Source organism: Polyodon spathula, chromosome 7 (genome assembly GCF_017654505.1).
Source record: "Polyodon spathula isolate WHYD16114869_AA chromosome 7, ASM1765450v1, whole genome shotgun sequence".
Taxonomy (NCBI): domain Eukaryota; kingdom Metazoa; phylum Chordata; class Actinopteri; order Acipenseriformes; family Polyodontidae; genus Polyodon; species Polyodon spathula.
The window spans coordinates 24,165,554-24,187,321 of NC_054540.1; the positions used below are offsets into that span (position 1 = coordinate 24,165,554).

The 21,768-nt window shown below is 35.4% G+C and overlaps 1 protein-coding gene across 2 annotated transcripts in view; it reads right to left on the reverse strand.

The window, feature by feature from the left end:
• Positions 1–21,768, reverse strand: part of LOC121318388 (inositol 1,4,5-trisphosphate receptor type 2-like) — a 143,082-nt gene that overhangs the window by 32,481 nt on the left and 88,833 nt on the right. For both annotated transcript variants that reach the window (XM_041254988.1, XM_041254987.1), the window contains exons 43-51: positions 20,924–21,034; positions 20,514–20,609; positions 17,055–17,174; positions 12,256–12,366; positions 7,914–8,106; positions 6,936–7,061; positions 3,857–4,032; positions 2,414–2,578; positions 1,762–1,945 (exon numbers count right to left, since the gene is read on the reverse strand). In XM_041254988.1, coding sequence (XP_041110922.1) covers positions 1,762–1,945; positions 2,414–2,578; positions 3,857–4,032; positions 6,936–7,061; positions 7,914–8,106; positions 12,256–12,366; positions 17,055–17,174; positions 20,514–20,609; positions 20,924–21,034 — 1,282 coding nt within the window. The remainder of the gene's footprint in view (positions 1–1,761; positions 1,946–2,413; positions 2,579–3,856; positions 4,033–6,935; positions 7,062–7,913; positions 8,107–12,255; positions 12,367–17,054; positions 17,175–20,513; positions 20,610–20,923; positions 21,035–21,768) is intronic.

Below are 21,768 nucleotides of genomic sequence, written 5' to 3' on the forward strand. Positions count from 1 at the left end.
TTACTACACACACAGCAGGTCCCTGACTGACTCGAAGGACAGATAAGCTGTTTACCTGCTGTAAAAACAAAACACACAGTTTACAAAACTAAACACCGGACAGTACTTACACCCTGACTGCTTGGACACAGAGTACTCCTTCCCATGTCCGTCTACTCAGCAGCCTCGAGCAGACTGGCTGCACTCCTTCTAAACCCTGCACCTGACTCTAATTAACAATAACGGCCAGGTGCTGATGATAATTAACAATTAGCTTGGCAGGGAGGCTTTTTAACCCCGTCCCTGTCTTACAAAACTGACCAGACACTGTAATATGACAAAACAGACACTCTGCATTGTGCTGTATGCAAGTGGAAATTCATTCCAAGTTTCAAGAATAATGTTGTCTTTGTCTTCCAATTTCTTTAAATCAATCCATTTGTGCAGTTCTGCATGTTGCCAAGCAGGGGTTTCCTTCTTTGCATTTAGTGTCTGACTCAGCAACTTCCAGCTCCAAATCTATGACTGAGATGCCCGGAATCAACGCCGGGTCCACTATTTCCACACAAGATTCATCAGGGCAAATCATAAACGTGAACAATAAAACAAGTCATAAACAACATAGGCAGATCAAATGTGAATGCCACAAGCTGTTGCAGACCCCAATTGTTGCCAGGACCGTCGTCGAAACACTGGTAGCATCTCAAAGTGAGTCTGTCTGCCAGTCTCAATGTCTCTAATGAACATATTCAATTTGGATTAAAATGCAAAGAAATATCTGCTGTAAAGACAGAGGACAGTGTTCCCTTGCTCTTGAAATTTAATGTTAGGTTAATCCAAATGACCTGTATTTTTCACAAGATAGTAAATCTTGAGAATACTGAATCTTGCCACAGTCTGAAAGTTCGGGGTGTTTCACACCTTACATTTCTAGAAATGTTTTTACTTCTTAAGCAGGAATCAAAGCAAGCTAAAACTTTGCCACGGGAGAATCAGTGTACCTTGTTGTGAATCAAAAGTCCTGAATACTCGTAATCCACTTCTTCCACAGGGACTGGAAGTGATTGAGGGGTCGAGCATGAATCTGATTGACAATACGCACAACAAATGCCTTAACACCACAAAGTGGTTACAGATTGTGGCTCATTTTAGCGTGCATATTGCTTGTTGCCTGGTCTATCGACCAATTAAAACATGGTAAAACAGACTCCAGGAATAGAAACACCAATAAGAACAGAGGACAGCTGGACCTAAAATATCTGGCTCACGTTGCCGACCCGATATAGAGTTTATTGCTTCTACTGCACCCGACCTCTACGCTTCACCTGCACTAGAAGACTGGCTGTACCTCCCCTATGCTCCCCTGCCTCGAATCTAACCTTGATGTAACTATCAACACTGTTATCTGCTCTTGAACTGCCCCGATAACAAATCGTACTTTGTTTTGTATTTGCTCTCATTACGACTGAAGTTGTTGTTTTTTGTATCTTGCTATGAAGTGTACTGTAATTCTTGATATTATTTTTTTGTATACAACTGTATGTTGTCCTGGGTCAGGCTAAGAAATAAATCAATAAATCAATAAATTAAAATAAATAAATAATAATACTGTACATCCACCAACAGCAAAGTATGTTTTCAAGAAGATTCATCTCATTTAAGATATGGATATGGTTGCAACACACCACAACCTGCATGTACATGAGAAGAGACGAGGCAAAGAGATAAAGATAGTCCTCTAACCACTGTCAGCATTGGAGACTGAAGGGAAATGAGAGTTACCTGCTGTGGACAGCCTGTCTACATCCATGCGGAAGTCATCCTTGAGGAAGAGGAAGCCAATGATGGAGAAGAGGTATACGAGGATCAGGGCCAGCACAGCTGTGAGGATGATGGAACGTCCATTCCTGGTGACGCTCTTGATTACATTCAGCAGAGTCTCCTCTCTGTACACCAGATCAAAGAGCTGTGGAGCAAGCACACATCTACATAAACACTACTGATGAATCAATTCAGACCAGTGCTGCCACCCTCGTACTAGACTCTACAAAGAGATCAACTGAACCCCTTGAAATATTGTCCAGGCTGGCTCTTTGCTACATTTATGTCAACTAGTTAAATGCAAATGTGTAAATCTTATTTTTGATGTAACGGGAAGCAGTTCATAATGATGAATTTTTGGGCAACTTCCTTTCCCCAAACAAATAAAGAGATGAAGGTAATTTTACATGACAAAATATTGGACTATATTAGCTGAGGAAATATTATTTTGTCCACATTGGGTGCCAATCAGAGTCTAATAAAGATATTTCAAGTGCAAGTGGTGCTACATTTTCTATAACCTAACAGTTTACAAGCCCAAAGTTGATACAGTGCAGACATAAAAAAAGAAAGAAATACAAATAAAATTAAAAAAAAATAATATCCCACTTACCAAAAAGCTGTAGAAGAATTCATGGACAAAAAGGCCCAGCATACAAACAATGACGTAGGTAACATGATACAAAAACGCCATATCCATGATAACAGCCTTATATCCACGTGTGAATGTTCCACGGTTACCAACGAAGCTCACCAAAAACACTATCTTATTACAAAGCTAAAAAAAAAGAAAGAGAAAGAGAAATGGTAAAAATAGCCAACAGACTTGGAGTGGCTTCTATTTACAGACAGACAAAAGATATGGAGATGACTGGAGTCCTGAAATAAACACCTTCACACAAATGTGAAAGGTGCACCAGAAGAGCACAAACAACATGTTTTTATTTAATTCTTAATTCTTTTTTTAAATTTAGAAACTACATGAGGAGAACAGTATTAAAACACAAACATTGTCTGACAGAAACTACATATTTTTTTTTTTTTTAAATTTTGTTTTCACCTGCTTTGGAGGCATAGCAGAACAATCTGCTATACCTTTTGGTAAAATTCCAAAACTACCCCAATATATACTGAACAAAAACAATTTATATTCACTTAACTTCATTACTTCAACTTCTATGTACTGTAATATTATTATACTAGCTACCAATACAGCTGTAGTCCCGGTCTTTCCCCTGCAAAATATGTTGTTTAGCATACTAGAAAAACTTCTTACAATGAAACACATTTAACTTTTTATAAATTACTGTGATCTTCTGCATCTTTCTAAAGAAATGCACGTATATTTCTGCTTTTCAGTGTTGTGTCTAAAGTGAACGTTCTTTGTAAAACAGAACATTAAAATAGAGGAACTTCTGACCTGAATATTCAAGTTAAAACACTGCCAAGTCTGCTACAACATACAGAAGGTTGATGGCAAAGTGCCAAGAGGCCAGTATCAGTCTTACTGTGTATCAGACAAATCTTGGGCTGATCCTTAACTCTGGTATTGAGAGCATTTGGTTATTCCTTGTCTTATGCTTTTTTTATTTATTTATTTATTTTATACAGTTCTGTATGATCCAAACAAGCACACATAAACTACCATTTGCTCAAAATATATTTTTTGATAGTGTTTCTTTTTTTTTTGTTTTTGTTTTTAAATGATGGGAAAGGATTCAATTGTGAAAAAAGTTTTTGCTAGATATTGCTTAATAATAATAATAACAACAATACTACTACTACTACTAATAATAATAATAATAATAAACAACAACAACAACAACAACAACAACAACAACAACAACAATAATAATAATAATAATAATAATAATAATAATAATAATAATAATAATAATAATAATAATAATTGTTTAATATGCCATTCCAGGCACCTTTCTTGCATCGATATTAATGGGACTGAATCTTGATACAGCTGTGTTTTGTAACATTTATACAGAAAGAAACCTCATCATGTAGATTAGCGGCAACTCTACTCTGATGGTTCATTACTTACATTAGCAGCGCCAAGCAGTATTAACGCAGGGCCAAGTCCTAGTGTATATATAGACCTGAGCATAACAGATAAGAGGAATGGCCGAATCCCCCCTGGTTTCGGTAACACAAAAAGCATAGCTGTGCAGACTGTGACTGCTGCCCAGAGCAGAGCCGAGATCAGAGGAGGGAGAGTGCCTGTAGCAGAAAAAACAAGGGTAACAATTAGCTCTGAGAATTAAAGTCAAACTCTAAATATATTATACATCAACATGACAATACAGCAGATTGCAGAGTTGAGAGTTGTGATCTGCTTAAGAGAAAGGTTGCTGATTGATTCAAAGAGCATTAGAATGACACTAGAATTTTCTACTTCTGGCATGAAATAGATGGGCAGAGACACTCCATCTGGGTATGAGATATAAACGTCAGGCTCTGGGGGTGCCATGTGGTTATTAAGAGACAACATTAATAATGGGTAACACATGTTTGATGCTAATGAAAGCCACTGGGTGTGATAACCAGGATCTTGGAAGGAAACGACTGGTTCATACTGCAGCTAATTAAAAACGAATGACAGACATAGCCCTTACTACAGCGAACATGATGGTTGCTCAGCCTGACAACCACAGAAACTAACCCTGGATTTGTAAGCATGAATCCTCAGGAAGCTTAACCAGTGTTAAGCTTCTGTGTTTGGTTGTCTCCTCTGAGTGCACCAGTAGACTGAGGTGTACTGTTTTGCTAATTTATGCTGGAATCTCATGATTAAAGCTGTCATTTAAAACCAACATTTGTGGGAAGTGATTTTTTATTATTTATATTATTGCTATCAATTGATCCCTGCAATAACAAAAGTGTGTGTTCAAAAAAATAAACAAAAAGAAAACTAGCGTCTATACTGCAGAGTCTAAGGGTTTGTGGCCTTACCTCAACTGAACAGGTTTTAAGAATAAAAATAAAAACATACATGGTTTAATCTTTGGTTTGACAAGTTAATCAAACAGAGCAGTGATTCTCAACCTGTGGTCAGCGAGTAAACTCCAGGTGGTCTAGAAACAACTCCTATGCAGTTCTTGCATAAACCCATTTTTACACAATCACACATGCTACTACTATTACTAACCATGTGATATATAATTAGAATATATGTATGTAGTCTTCATTTCCCCCCTTTATCTGTTTTCTTTTATTACAATTGTGTTTGTAAATTAATATATATATATATATTACAGCTCCCTTTGATGCAATACCAAACATCGCCTTCAAAGCCGCCATTAACTTAAACAGCTTTTTAATGTGAAACAAATATTAACTAAATAACTCTATGAAGGCACATTTGTCTAGACAGCATTATTTTTTTAAAAAATCTAGCATTCACATAAATGCACATTTGTCTAATCTGGGCTCATTCTATTGCTTGTGTTCACTGTAGTCCCAGCTTTTTTGCTCTGCAAACAAAAAACTAAATGCAAACAAAATTTTTCTAGTTATTTTATATATATATATATATATATATATATATATATATATATATATATATATATATATATATATATATATATATATATATATATATATGTGTGTGTGATACAGTGTTGCAGGGTTACAGCAATATACCTATTTGTTTTTGGAGAGGTGCATATAGTAACAGAGTTCATGTGAAACAAAGAGAGGCTATATTTGTGGCTTGACTTGTGAACTGTATCGCAGTGTGAATGATCGAATTCAGCTCCATGTTATAGATGGGTTTAATATCTCACAAAACTATATGCCAAAAGGGAATTCTACTAACACTACTTCTGGAAATAATGTGTACAACGCCGTCATATTTAACCAAAATGCTATAAATCTTATCGACTGTGTGCCACCAATCCCATTTCATTTACACATCACCGCTAACCTGAAGTGGCAAGTAACATCCTGTACACTCATTTTTGTGTTCTGGTGTTTTTTGTATGTACATCAAGCGAAGTTGGTGAATAAGTTGCGTTACAAAAGTATGGATTAATTTAGTACATTCAGGTCTCATTAAAAAGTTAGTGTTATTCACAGGTCTCATTAAAGTTAGATATGTTATATAAATACAGTAGATGACAGTTATTAGCAGCCCTGATAAAGACAACTATTGGTTAATAAAAACATTTTCACAGAAACCAATCCCATCACAAAGACTTTAATATTAATGGATTTTGGATATTAGCAACTGTCTGCCGCTTAATGACAATTTTTTTTTTTTTTACAATTTCTATGGCTACGGCACGCACACGAATACATTGTCTATTTATGTATCAATTTTCATAACACAGTTGTACATTTATTGAGTCTGACTGTCTGTCATCATGGCTTCAAAACTTGTAGACCTTACTGTAGCTGATAAAGTTCAGATTCTGGAGGCACTACATGAACCTGGTGCTAAACAAGTACGGGCAGCAAAAATGTTTGGCATCTCAAAATCTGTTGTATCCTGCATTTTAAAATGGTCTACGAAGCTGCACACAAAATTGAGAGCAATTTACAGCTGGAGGTGGCGAATCGTAAAAAACAAACAACATTGGACAACTACTTCTTTCAAAATGATGCTTCTGCATTAAATGTAAGTCCTGTATACCAAGTGTGTTTACTGCTTTTAAGGATATTGATAGTACGTTGTTGTAGTACTATGTGTACAGTACAGTACTGTGTATACTTTTTTATTTTACACATCTGTGTAGTATTAGTATTCTGAAATTTTTTTATTTTTTTTTTTAACACTGACGAACCAATACGTGTATTTCATTGTGTTGTTTCTACAACTACAGTATACATCGTTTTTCCATATACATACACTTGAAAATGTGGCTTTTCACTTAATAACAACGTTCGGTTAATATCGACTTTTTGCTGGGAACCGAGAGGTTGCTAATAAGCGCTATCTACTGTACTTTACTTTCTACATATAATTATACACATAAAATGAGTTTCAGAATGCTGTTGTGAAAAAATGCCTGGCAAGTGGTCCGTGGGAAAAATTCAAACACTAAGGTGGTCCCTGTATTGAAAATGGTTGGGAACCACTAAAATAGAGGCATGCATTACATTATTAGACAAAAGACTCCTACCTTCATCCCCATCATCCCCAAAAGGATAAAATAGTGCAACTGCCAGGTTTACCAAAACTGCCAAATTGAATGAAATGCTTCCCCATAATGAGATGTGCCGGGAAAACCAAAACAGAGCTGGATTGTCTGAAAGAGAAACATTTCACAAAAAACGATGAGGTCTAAAGAGACAAATTACAAACATTTTCTTATTTCAGTTGAAAGACAACAAAATGTCCCCTATACTGCCGTCACATACGGTTCTATTCAACTGATCCAAATAGAGGTAGATCGAAATACAATAAAGGTTAAAGAAAAGTCAAACAACTGACATTAACAGTGCATGGGATTATTACTGTCTGTAAAAATGGGGTCTGATTTTAATCATTTAAAACAAAAGTAGTATTTAAACCATTTATATCAATTGAAGAGACCCCATAGTATTTAGACATAGAGCCAAAAACTGATTAGATTAATCACCTACAGGAAGCCATAATAGTAGTACAGTATTTCATGTTAGATTACTAAATGTTTTTTGTTAAGTACTGCATATGGAAAACTACAAAGTGGTATGCAATTCAATATGTTAATGTAACATTATTCAGCAGGTTTCATTCGACTTTATGAAGCAAAATTAGGTAATTCTACAGGGTGATGCAAAACCTTTGGCCATAGCTGTAGTCATGCTTCTCCTGCCTGCTGCCTCAATCCTGCCCACTCTCAGCATGTGCTTACAAACAGTGATCAAATGGAATAAATTCACAAGATTTCTTGGCAGTCATTTCACAAAATCTGCTGTACATTGAAGCAAAAAGCCTACTTGTAACACCAATATATTCACCAACACTAGATTTTTTTTTTTTTTTACTTTAAAAGCAGGTTTTTATGTTTATATATTTAAAAATAGTTTTCCCTCTATTTCATTCCCCAAATTCTCTATTTACATCTACAGAAATATAAGGCATCAGTTAGAATATTCATTTTGTGGTTGTCACTTACTTCTGATCTTTTTCTGCCATTTCATTTCATTGTAGAGATCCTCAAACTGCTGAAAAAAGTCATTCACTTTGCTGCCTTGGTCGTCTCTTTCTGTTGTATTGAACACACGGATCTTTGATTCTTCCGTCAGGTATTCACAAATATTTGGCACCGGGAATACGATTTGCTCCATAGTTCGGTCATGGCGTACAATCTGTAAAAGCAAGAAAGACATGAGTATTAATGATGTGTGCTGTATTAACATGTATACCAGTATTACATGCAAATACCAAATTAGAGCTATCGGTATCATGAAACGTGCATCACCATAACTTCAGCTCGAGTTCTGCTAACATTCAAGTTAATTTTGTAAATAACAACTAATGCTTAAATATTCTCTATAGGAAACTGTTAGTCTAGTACTATGACACCTGGCTCTGACACAGATCACAAATGGATCAGTGGTTCACTAGATATATTGAAAAATGCCTGACATACATTACTGACCTACGTATGGGCAGACTGTTGAAATATAACAAAGAGGACATTTTACATCTGAAATGGAAGAATGAAACTGTGTTGAAACAACTGAACTAACATAATACTTGGCAAATAACCTACTGGAGTTCTAACAGTGTGAAAGGCAAGTTTATTATTGATGTATAAATGTTTCACCTATAGAGAATGTGGTAAATGCCTACCTAAGCAGAAACAATGATAGAGAATCACACAGGACACACAGATGACATGAATACAACTAAGAAATAAAACACTAGAACAAGTAGCCCTTTAACATTACTTCACATTAGCAAGATAATAATAGTAAAAAGAAATAAGCAGATTTTAAGAAATAAAATTATTTTTAATTTTTTTTTTACATTAGCACATAGCTTGTGCTTTGTACTACGAAATGCTCATTTTTTAAGCCACATAGTCGACAAGGATACTAATATCCAGTGCCTTCCCATCAACAATATACAGTATATAACTCTGTAGTGTGCAGTGGCTCGATCAAGACACGGAAAAGAAAGTTTTGTTCTGTCAAGATCACAAGACTCTCTGGATCCCGAGACATATCTGACATGTCTTGTGATCTCGACACAACAAATACGTATTTTTGTCTTCAGTGAGCAGGGTATTTGTTAAAAGTTAAGCAAATTCGTTTTGACCAATACAAAACATACCATAGAATATTTCAAGGGCACCGTACTAACCATACTTTACATACAGAAAAAAACACGTTTGTGGCCCTGTACAGACAGGGGAAATGTGGCCATGGTCAAATGCAATTTCCTTAACTTCCCCAATTTACACCTGCTAGTGGTGGAAACTGCGTAACCCTACCTTTTCCACAGCAGCTGAGCAATCTAATCATTGTGTTACAGGCACCCACACAGCAGCAGCCAGCTGTATCATGCGTCAAATTTAGCATCAGGTTGAAAAGGTTTTTTTTTTTTTTTTTTTTTTTTTTTTTTTTTTTTTTTTTAATATCAGATGGCTCTGACCTCTCATAAGGTGTATATTCGCTTATATTGGGTGTGTGTGTATGTATGTATGTATGTATGTATGTATATATATATATATATATATATATATATATATATATATATATATATATATATATATATATATATATATATATATATATATATATATATATATATATATATATATATAGATATATATATATATATATATATATATATATATATATATATATATATATATATATATATATATATAGTATATAGATAGATATATAGATACACACATAGATAGATAGAGATAGATATATACACACACACACACATACATACACACAGTTGTTGCCAAAAGTTTGCATACTTCAATGGAAATTTATAATTTCTAGAAATTTCTCGAAAAGAACGAATTTTAGGAAAAATCTTTTACAGCAAGTTTTGTTTTGTGGATGAGGAAAAGAAATAGATGTCTACATTTTTTTTTTTTTTTTTTTTTTTTTTTTGCAAAACTCCAAAAATGCTAATTCAAAAGTATTCATACCCTCTGATGCTATGATAGTATTGTCTACAAGGTGCTAGAAATTTCAATATGATAATACTGAATCTAATTCTACAAAAGTCTAGAAAATGCTTGATTGTACGTGAATATTCTTAGAGAGTATAAAAAGGGTTAGGCATAGGAGGGTTGCTGTCATTGCCAATAAGTCAATATGGGAAAAAGTAAAGAGCTACCTAAAGACCTCAGGCAGAAAACTATTTATTGTCATAACACCGGAAAAGGAAACAAGACGATTTCCAAGCATTGGAGTATCCCAATTTCAACTATTGTTTCTATTATCAAGAAGTACAAGACTCATGGTGCTGTCACAACACTCCCTTAGTCTGGAAGAAAGAAGGTTCTTTCACCAAGAACTAGTAGATGAATTGTGAGGAAGGTTAATAACAATCATTGACTGCCAAATATATTCAAAGTGAACTGGCTGCAAGTGTGACTGGGGTTTCCATTTCAGCCACAGGTCGAATATTGCATGGTGAAGGTCTCAACGGTCGCAGGCCAAGGAAAAAGCCACTCTTAGGAAAAAGTATCTTGGACAATCGCTTAAAGTTAGCAAAACGGTATTTGAATGATGGATATGACTTCTGGTCAAAAGTTTTGTAGAGTGATTAAACAAAAAACAAGCTATTTGGTCATGCTGATAGTTGTTACGTTTGGAGAAAATCTGGTGAGGCATACAAAGAAAAGAACACCATACCTACTGTCAAGCACGGAGGTGGCAATATCCTTCTCTGAGGCTGCTTTTCCTTTAATGGCATTTAAATTTAGTTCCAATACATGGTAAAATGGATTCCATAACATACCAAAAGATATTGGCCAATCATCTGAAACCCTCCATTGCAAAACTTTAAAGTTCAACTAGGCGTTCCAACACAACAACGATCCAAAGCAAACATCAAAATGTATTTCAGAATGGTTAAATAATAATAAAAACAAGGTTATAGAATTGCCTAGTCAAAGTCCAAATCTAAATCTGATTGAGAATCTATGGTATGAGTTGAATAGGGCTGTGCACAAGAGAAGTCCTCAGAATCTGAATGAACTGGAACAATTTTGCATTGAAGAATGGTCAAAAATCACTAAAGAATCATGCTCATTGACTAATAGCCTAATCATTTAAAAGAGGTTATTATTGCTAAAGGCGCCTCAACTAACTGTTAATTTCATTTTCCTTGTCAGGGTATGAATACCTTTTGAATTACCATTTTTTAAGTTTTGCAAAAGAAATTGCAGAAATAAACAAATTGTAGACATCTATTTCTTGTAACTTTTTTTTTCCTCAGCCACAAAATCAAAAGTTTTGCTACAAAAGATTTTTTCCTATAATTACTTGTTTTTGAGAACTTCTAGAAATTATAAATTTCCATTCGAGTATGTAAACTTTCGACAGGTCTTTGGATGTCAAGCCTGCAACTTGTATTATTGTCAATGATTTTACATCTTAAAACTGATAAAAGAGTAAAAAAAAAACAGAAATGGGGAGCAAAAATCCCCAGTATTTGATATTCATGTAGCCAGAAGCCCTATTTCTGGTTTCAAGTAGTGTGTTCAGTCTTTGGAAAACCACAACAACGTGGACACGTTGTACAAAATGTACTGATACCTCATAATTTACTTTGTTCTGTACAGTGTCTTTAGACGGTTGGGTCAAAACAACACTGAATAGCTGTGCTGTAGATGTACAGTATCATATAATTGTAGTGATTTAATTGCCTTGCCCTTTTACCTTTCAAAGTTTTAATTATCCAGCTTTAGTTAAACTACAAGTTAGGAATCTCTAGGTTTAGTATTTATGACAAGTTTATTTCACACTTTGCTACCCAACAAGCTTGCCTTTTTTCATTAATCTCAACCCCACATTAATCTTCTCTCAAAGGATTTGTATATACAATCAATATTGTATCTGGCCTTGCTTTAAGCTCACATGATTCACCACTACCAGCTCAAACTCCAATTTCCCCCCTCAACTGCCTTCCAGGTTCCACTGCTCCTCCAAAAACAAAAAAGCTGATAAAGTGTATTGTGTGCTTGACAGCAATGTTTGTTTAGGTCAAATGAAAAAAGAAACACATGCCTGTGTGCACTGAAGGGGGTGAAATATTACATTTAAGTTTTTTTTTTTTTTTAAATCATTTTTAATTATGTTTCTTAATTATATGCATCACTTGAATTAATTGCCCATAATACATATTATGCGGTGAAAGTAGGACCTGCTAATTTGTTCCAGAAGTGAACCAGTCAGCTAAAATGGGATATAGGCATCACTTCACAGGAGGGATCATGATGATTCTAATAATTTACTGCAGGCTCTTGTTACTGTACCTACCTCAATTTGTGCTGTGTGATTAGCATAGTGTTTCAAGGCTTCATCCCCCTCCAAATCTGGATCAGGTGCAGTCTTCAAACTCTGCTGTAGCAACTTATTGTGGCGGGCCAGCTGTTGAGAACAAGGAAAGGAATCACTTGAATGCTATCTATTATCATGAGATACTGTATCAGCAAAGTACCATGCTGTATATAGTCAAGCATTTACCACCTTAAAGCTCTCCTAAGCCCGGACCGCAATCCAATTGAGAATATGTGGAAAGAGTTGAAAATTGCTGTTCAAAGGTCCCCATCCAACTTGACGGAGCTTGAGTAATTTTGCAAAGAAGAATGGGCAAAAATTGCAGTGTCCAGATGTGCAAAGCTGGCATAGACTTATCCAAATAGATAATTGCTGCCAAAGGTGCCTCTACCAAATATTGACTCAAGGGGGTAAATACTTATGCAATCAATTATTTTCTGTTTTATATTTGTAATTAATTTAGAACAATTTGTAGATGTTATTTTTCACTTTGACATTATGGACTTTTTTGTGTTGATCAGTGGCAAAAACTCCTAATTAAATTCATTTTGATTCCATGTTGTAACACAATAAAATGTGTAAAAGTCCAAAGGGGGGTGAATACTTTTGAGAGCCACTGTATTTATAAGTAACTTCCAGTGGCTATTTCACTTTAATCATAAAACCAATAATAATAATAATAATAATAATAATAATAATAATAATAATACAGAGTTGAAATGCATATTTTATAAAGTCTAATTTGCAGTATCATGAGTTTATTGAGTAAATGCTGATGTTCCTAACACATCCATATCAACTTTCTGTCTAGCTGGAAAGAATAATATAAAAAAATATTTGGCGCCAGATAGATCAGCTCAGCTTTTCTTATTAAACATACAGCATTGATTATGAAGAATGAAATCAGAGAGTTAAGCAAAGGTTGTTTTAACACAAACTGTTTGACTATATGGTGAATAGTGTAGGTGACAGTTGGCATGTCTGGGAGATGTTGTTGTGGCTTTTAACAACAAGCTGCAGGAGCTTTGACTGAACCACCACATTCTCCACTTTTACATGGTACTTTAAGGACATCATGTTTGAGAAGTTATGATGGGACTAAATGGGAAAGCATTGAAAGAAAACATAAAAGATGGACAGGTTTGGTTAAATGGAGGACAAACAAGCAATCATGCTATGCAAGTATAATCTGCCAATCTCCTGGAATGTCAATCTGTGCTTCGGCCTGGATAAGATAAGAATATTTATTTTGTGTCGCCTAACACAGGTTTCAGAACCGATTTGCCATCCATCATTCACAAAAAAGATTCCCCTTGGGTACATTAAAATAATTTGTGCCTTTGTCTTGATGTAGTTTTACTACAAGGGGTCTGTGATAAAGTGTCACATTCAAGCTGCACAACAAGCAGCTGTCAGGTTTGTGTCACTGGAGTGTCACAAATCCAGGGGGAATTAAACAAACCAATGCAATGTGCATTTACAAAGCCGAGCACATTTAAACAAAGCAAAGTGATTCCATGAAACATAAAGGCTAAACACACATTCCCTGGAACTGTACTAATTAAAACACTGCAGAGCAATTTCAGGATGAGCAACCTATAATACCGTATAGGCTCTATAGCACTGACAAATATTAGCAAGGGAATCTGACGGCTGGTTATCACAATGGGAACAACTGATAGCATCTTAAAGCTGCAATACTACAACTTCAGCTAGAACCCATGAACATAAATTCACAAAAAGGACCTGAAAGAGCAGCCATGCATTCGGATTATGGGGAAACAAGAATGATTTTTTTTTTTCTTTTATATTGCCTAAAAGAACAGTACCACACTACTGGTTATAACCCATCAAGAAAACACATTTGCCATTGGTAATGTACAAGACAGGGGGACATGGGGCTTTATTCATAAATAATTACTGCACCTTTAAATATAAATAACTGCAATTACAAGAATAATTGTGTTTTATGAATAAAGAAGCAGGCCTATTATAACATATTAACAGCACTCTATGTATGTATATATGTATGTGTGTGTGCGTGCATATGTATGTGTGTGTGTGTGTGTGTTTGTGTGCGTATGTATGTATGTATGTATGTGTGTGCGTGCGTGTGCGTTCACCCTCCTTTTAGGCAGCGCCAGCTCACCATGTCCATGTCAGTCCTTTTAATTTGAAGCCAATCTAAAATGTTCCCTCTATTAGGTGCAGCCCTCTATAAAGACACTTTAAGTACCAATGGGGTTGTAATAGATTCTACTTTATGTTCAGAGAGCTATACTTTTCAGATTGTGTAGGAGCTGTGCAAGCATGAAAAGCAAAAAACAAAAATAATGGTAATGTACCTTGAAAAGCCTTCGTCAGGAAATGCTGATAAAAACTGAATGCTAACTAATGTTTTGATCTCCTTAGAGTTGTTTCCTGTAAGTTTGTTATTAATATTCTTATCTTTTTACGCTGTTACTAGAATTCTCACTTGTGTAACGTAACATGCATTATAACAAACCTGTACTCTGGCAACAGTCAGCATTACAAGAGGTGTCTCTATGAGCTTATGCTTGAAGCAGCTCCTCTGCACTATTTAGACCCCATTGCGATTGCATAGCCTGGATTAGTTATTTCAATTTTACACCTAGTAAACCCCATTCTGGAACCTAATCCCACACAATTCAACAGTCACTGAATTAATGTTTCTACTCTCCTAATCTCCAGGGATTGGAGAGTAGAAAACAAATATGGCAAATAAATATGAAATATGATTTACCCATTAATAAAAGTAAACCACCACCAAATACAAATTAAAACAGCAATAAATACATAACCATCCCATTCCAAATGCTCCTATTTTAAGCATTAAACCATTGGGTTTGCCAAAACTGCTTAATGCCAATTACAGTAATTATTTCTTCACTTTGGTTGTTGTTCTGTATTTGACCTTTCTGACCACACGCAATTCTTTCTATGCACGGCACAGCAGACACTTACAGGAATGCTGAACACTGCTGGTAAACCAAACCGCACAAAGGGGGGTGGGCGGATGCAGCAGTGGCAAAAAAAGTAGAACCGCAGCAGTCCTAAACAGTGGCCGCTACAAAAATTGAAAGTCTGAGCAGATCAAAATAAATGTCTGAAATCCAAGTTTAAATAGAAAAAGAGGAACCTGAAACTTGCAAGAACTGGCATGTCTGTGTACAACAAAAAAAGCAGTTTCACATTTCTAGTATGCATTAAAAACCACCAAGACTACTTCAAACAAGTGGATTATTTTTTCTTTTTATTGTATCGTGAGCTGGTAAAGATAGCAGGCTGTGCCAACAAGGACTAATTGACCTTTTTACATCAATGATTAATAATTAACAATCATTAATAATTATTTGTTTGAAAGCTCTTGAAACATGTTTAAAAATGATAGCGTTGTTTGTCTGAGTCATCACCCACATGGAAATAAGGTCAAAATCATCACAACAGGTCTTTTTATTTTTACCACCTTCAGATCCTCAATCACTGGGGGTTCATGTATCATCCACCACCAATGCAGTAACCTACCCAGAATGCGATCCATCTGAACTTTAATGAGCCTATTGCAAGCACGCAGATGAGGCAATGAGATTCAATCTGACTCTGCCTAGGCAGAAATATTTGTTTTAATTGGTGGGCTATTTTGGCTATAAAATTAATAACAATTACAAAATAGAATTATAAAATTAGTATAACAAACAACATCCTCTTGTCAAGGAGGGCCTTATACATATTACAACAGGAAAACATCTTTTTTGTTGACAAACACTTCAAAACTCCTTCAATGACTGACTTAGATTGACTACCACCTATCTGTTCATAGGGAACAACAACAACAACAATAATAATATCTTTATTTTTTATATAGCGCCTTTCATAGTGGACCACTGTCACGAAGCACTTTACAAAGGTAGGCTGTGAACTGTGTATTATATACAAAGTCACTTACAATATGACATTGATGCAACATCTCTTCTGCAGGATGAAGCACAAGGAGGTTAACTGCTCAGGGTCACACAGTGAGTGAGCGAGCCAGTCAGTGGCAGAGGTGGGATTTGAAACGGTGACCTTCTGGTTACAAGCCCTGGACTTTAACCACTGTGACCACAATGCCTCCTTGGCAAGGAAAGGCAACGGCATGCTCTTCAAAAGTCCAGATCATTTATAAACATTAGCTTTATTTTTACAGATAATTAAGATATCATGTTGTATTCTGATATGATGGCCATTGCTGTAGTTGAGTTTCTCAATTATACTGTATATACTGCATTTTAACCCAATGACAAATGTGTTTCATTGTATTTGAGTTCTTTGCCTTCACCTGAAAGCTTGCTTACTGCTGCAATTTAAATCTTTAATTTATTTTAAATGTCGATGGTTTCATTTACACAGCACAATTGCTGTAAACAGATATTCTCTGATACTTCATTCTGCCATTATAAAATCAAATCAACAAACGGGGACTGAACAAGCTTATTTCTTAACAATGAAAATAAACTATTGCACAAACCGTAGTGTAAACATCTTCAGGTACACAGACAAGTGCCAATACTCAATAAGCCTGCATTCAAGCAAATACCTCTCCACACTGCCAGAATACAAATCAACAGTACAGGCTGGCAAAACAAGGAGCAGGAGGGAAGTGCAAAGAGAAGCAAACTTCCACGTTGACTAGGATGTTTCTAAATTACACCACAAACAACTGTTTAGACAAAAGTCAATTTCAAGTAGCGTGTATGATAAATACAGAATGTTTATACCTGATGGGCCAATATATAAATATTATGGCCAACATCTTTTGGAAGGATCTGGTCACCTCCGCTTTCCTCATCTGTTTCGTTTTCCAGTGCTTGATTGTATGCATCTTTCATCACATCCACCTGTAATAAAGAAACAATATATATGCATATATTTATAAAATACAAGACCATTAGGTCGAGCAGTTTATAAACTGTCACAGAAAACTGAGATAGAATTATTATCCTGTAACTCACTGAAGGTGTTAAGGTTCAAATTGTAAGTGTGTTTAATGAATAATAATAACATAAATTAAGTCAAATTAAAGAATCTTCAACATCATTTTCTTTTTGGTAATTCAGGAGCGGTGAATTAAACCGGGTAGATATTGAACTGCAAAAAATAATGCATTTTTAAGGAAAAGGTGTTTCAATGGGGTATGCTTTTTATTTAATTTTTTTGTCGCTGTCAGAGTCCAAAATTACTTGTCTCATCAGCTTGGTTGGTGTGGCCGTTGGTGGAGGATAATTGTGAATCTTCACAGAGACAGATTTGTTGAAAGTGCCCAAAAACAACAAATTGTGGGTTTTGTCGAGTGTTTTAAAACAAGACTTTTTGTTTGAAGGTGGTCTCGGGGCGCACAGGAGTCAAATATTTGTCAAAGGTCAAGTATAATCTTATGTGACATTTTGACATCACTACAGCAATATTATGCCTTTTTTTCGAATGGCTATGGATCCATATATAATCCCTATTGTAAGAGTCAGTTGATTTGAGATATACATATAGAGATAGAGATATATTTTTCTTGCTGGTTATGCACCACTGCTCACCGAAAGTTAATTACACTTCTTAGTCAAATGGTAAAATGAACAGGCAGTAGAATATAGTTATATATAATATTGATAGGCTGTTATGTACAATTTGGTATATACTAGGGCTGCAACGAAGGGTACATGTTGGCCTTTGAAGGTTCGGAACACATTACCAAGGTTTCGAGACATTTCTTTCAATACAGCTTACGCTATACAATGCTTTGCAGTCAAGATGGCGAATGAAGAAATTATAAGTTTGGCTCTGGATAACATGAGCTGAAGTGGGGCAGGGAAGACGGTGCTCAGTTTTCGAAATTAAAATTAGTGTTATATTTTGTATGTTTCAAACACATTCTACTATTGCACTTGTGTTACACTGTCTTGTACACTAGGTATTCTGTACATTTTACTGAAGCAATACAACCACTATAGGTAAACCCCCCCCCCCCCCCGCTCCATACACGGCAGCGGCACCATGTAGAGTTGCTACGTATAACGATTTGCCAGTGGACTTTTGTTTACGTAATATGCACTATACAAATCAAAAGATTTAATTGTGCATGTGAGTGACATTTGATTTATTGTGTTGATATACTGTCAAACAGTTTTTGTTAAAAACACACTACATTAGTGGCGTCTGACGAACCTTCAAAGGTTTAAAACAATCTTTTTTCAAAATTATCAAAATTACATATAGTTGCTTAAAGCAACATAACCAGCATTAAGGGGCAGATGTACTAAAGTGTTGCGTCTGTTGCAATCGTCATAAACCACATGGATAACCAGAAGGACGTGTAGCGTGAAATGTATTAAAAGAAACACAACGCTGTAATCATTATTTTAATTAATGTTTTGCAGCCGCAGTTCTTATTTGTGCTTTAGCCTTAAATGAATATGTAATTTTGGGTGTTCCCAAAAAGAAAAGAAAAAAACCCCAAATCACAGTTTCAATTTTAAATAATATTTTATTTGCATTGCACACGAATGCTTACAGTGCAGCAGCAGCATGACTTATTTTGTGCTACCAGTAGGCCAAAGTACAAAAAAAGTGTGCTAGGTATTCATTTGATTTTACTAACATAGTGTTCCGTGGTTTTTACACACACTTTAATGAAAAGAAAGCACAGAATGACTGTGTTAATGAGTTTGTCACAGCACTGTGGACAGCCACTGTTTATTGCAGAGAGGTATGTATTTGTGACTTTGCGCAACAGTACTGTCTGTCCATCAGACACTGCCATAACGCAGATAATCTTAATCGTAAATATTTGACAGAAAATGGTGGTGCTTTAGTTGGTAAATGTAAATGTGCAATGTGTGATTTTTGACGCATCTCCTGATGGCTTGCACCACCCAGTTCTGTCAATTTTTTTCTGTCAGTACAGACTTGCACTGATTCCGCTCATCATACATACCAGGGACATTATTAATCAGAAACCAGAACTGCTACGTATCATATTCCACATGTAAAGTGTGCATACTCAGATTCTCCTACCCTGACTTTTACCAATTTTTCAATTAAACATCGCTATTTTATCCCTATTTTAATATTTTTAAAAGGATAAAAACCGAAAACGCGGAACACTATGATACTGTATAGGCCTACTGTACAGATTTATATTTTTACACAATGTAATGGGTAGTGTAACCAAAACACATTAGTGTTATTTCAGCGCAATGATTTATATTTAAAATACATTGAGAACTGTAAACGTACATGCGTGCGATTTTATTGCATTGTTTTTAAACCCGACACCTCCATATGTTGGACAAACATGTCCGGTTTAGCGAGGGGCTACTGTGTGATTATGAAAAGCTTTTTGGGGGTGAAGATTGAGGATCAAGTATAGAATCTGATGGGATTAAACTGCCTCTCAATTTTTATATATAGAATAGTCTTAAAATGGGTAAAATTAAGACGGAACAGAATTCTATTGAAATTCTATTGCATAGATTACGTTTACATTTAACAAAAACAATTGTTATTTTGATTCTTTCACCCTTGCATGTATAGACGTTATCCTTCAGATACTCTCTGCTGCAGCAAACCACAACTCAACTGCTGCTATTTTATTTGAAAAAATGTCGCACAGCTCTCGCTACAGATTTCGCTAAGATGACGCAAATAATAATTTAAATTAGCATATCTTCATTAACATCTTTTTCTTAGTACATACAACAAAATGTGCACTTCGTCATAACAAAAATGCAAAATGCTGCGACTGGCCCATCTTAGTACATCTTACCCCTTAGTCTCTTAACCCAGCATAACCAGTTGAAAACCTGTAAAAGTCAGGATAGAATGCCTGCATACTTATAAAGCTCCATCCCATCAGGTAAGACCAACGGTGGTCATTGCTGCAATTTCCAACAGGCTGTAGCAGATTTCCAGTATTTCAGATTGCAGAATTTGGATGCCATGACAATCAATTAACAAACAAGGTCCTGAACAGAAAAATACGTGGTTTGTTATACCAACGCATAATTCTATTTTGTAACTTTTCTTAGTTTCATAACCAACGTAGCCCACCAATTAAAACACATTAGGGTACTTGGCTTTTCGTGACTTGCTGAGCTAAATATAGCAACAAGTCTTTAAAACCATTCGTCTCAATCAGGGACTTGGCTTCGTGGCACTGGTTCTTATGAAAAGGACTGCTTTCTTACCAGCTCATGTGGTCTCATGTTATACAGGATCTTTTCTGCATTTTCACTGTCATGTCTGCTTTCCATTATTGCCAGCAAAAGCTTGGAGGCATTGTTCTGCAGAAACACAGGACAAAAATGTATCATCACACACTTTCATAAAACAATACAAAAAAAAAGAGGGACAGCATACATGTAGGTATAAAATCTTTTGTGAACTGATTTTCAAATAACATTTTATTATCTGTTACTGAGCACTTTCATAATAATTTCTGTCATCGCAATGAAGACATTAAAGACAACTTCCTTCAGTTTTGCTACATGTCCAAGTAATATTGTAGATGGAAAAAAATAAATTACAATGAAATCTATGACACACTTCAAGACAAACTCTTGGTTATCCAGAGCCCGAACGAATAAGTTACTCGTACCTTTAACTCCAGCACCAGGTCAATGCGATACTTGCCAAGAGGGTTGATGTCATTCAATACGAGTGCAATTATGATATCAATCCCATTGGATTCGTGTTGTGCTATGCAGGTCTGAAAAAATGGGTAAATCAGGATATGCCAACATCAGCATCACAACAGCCAATCAAATAATATATATCAATTAAATACAGTATTCATTTATTTTATTACTGAAGTGGTCCTTCAGTGAGGGACAGAATATTATGAATTACAATACTCTTGCCAAACTACTGAAGAACATCCCAGTGCTTTTGATATCTGTCACATCGTTAGTTGCTATGCAGGCAGCAGAACTTGTGCATTCAGTCACAAACTTGCACAGTCCTGTACGTAATTTAATGGAAAGCACACCAATTTTTTTTGTATACAAACAACATTGACGCTGTATAAAATATATGTATTTTTTAAATACTCCTAAGACAAATGTCTGAATGAGACTGAACAAGTTGGAGGTTTTGATTAATTTTACTGCTCTATGAATGCTGACTTGTGTATTATCTGATATTGAAACTCTAAGAACATTCTAGTTCAAATAATTTCAGTTCAAGGTTTAATAAACATGGGCATCTATCACTTATTCTCTATACCAACAGTGAGATCATTCAGTTTTATTTTTAGTCCTCTGACACAGCTGTCTCAGTGCTTCTGCTAAATCAAAACAACTGGGCACTTTAAACCCAAAAGGACAGTCATTTTGAATCTGTGATTGCTTGAAGTCAATTCAGGTAACTCACAAAACACAGTACAATATTTCACCGCTCTCAAACATATAAACCGGATTCTGCAGACACTGTAGCTTTAAAGTT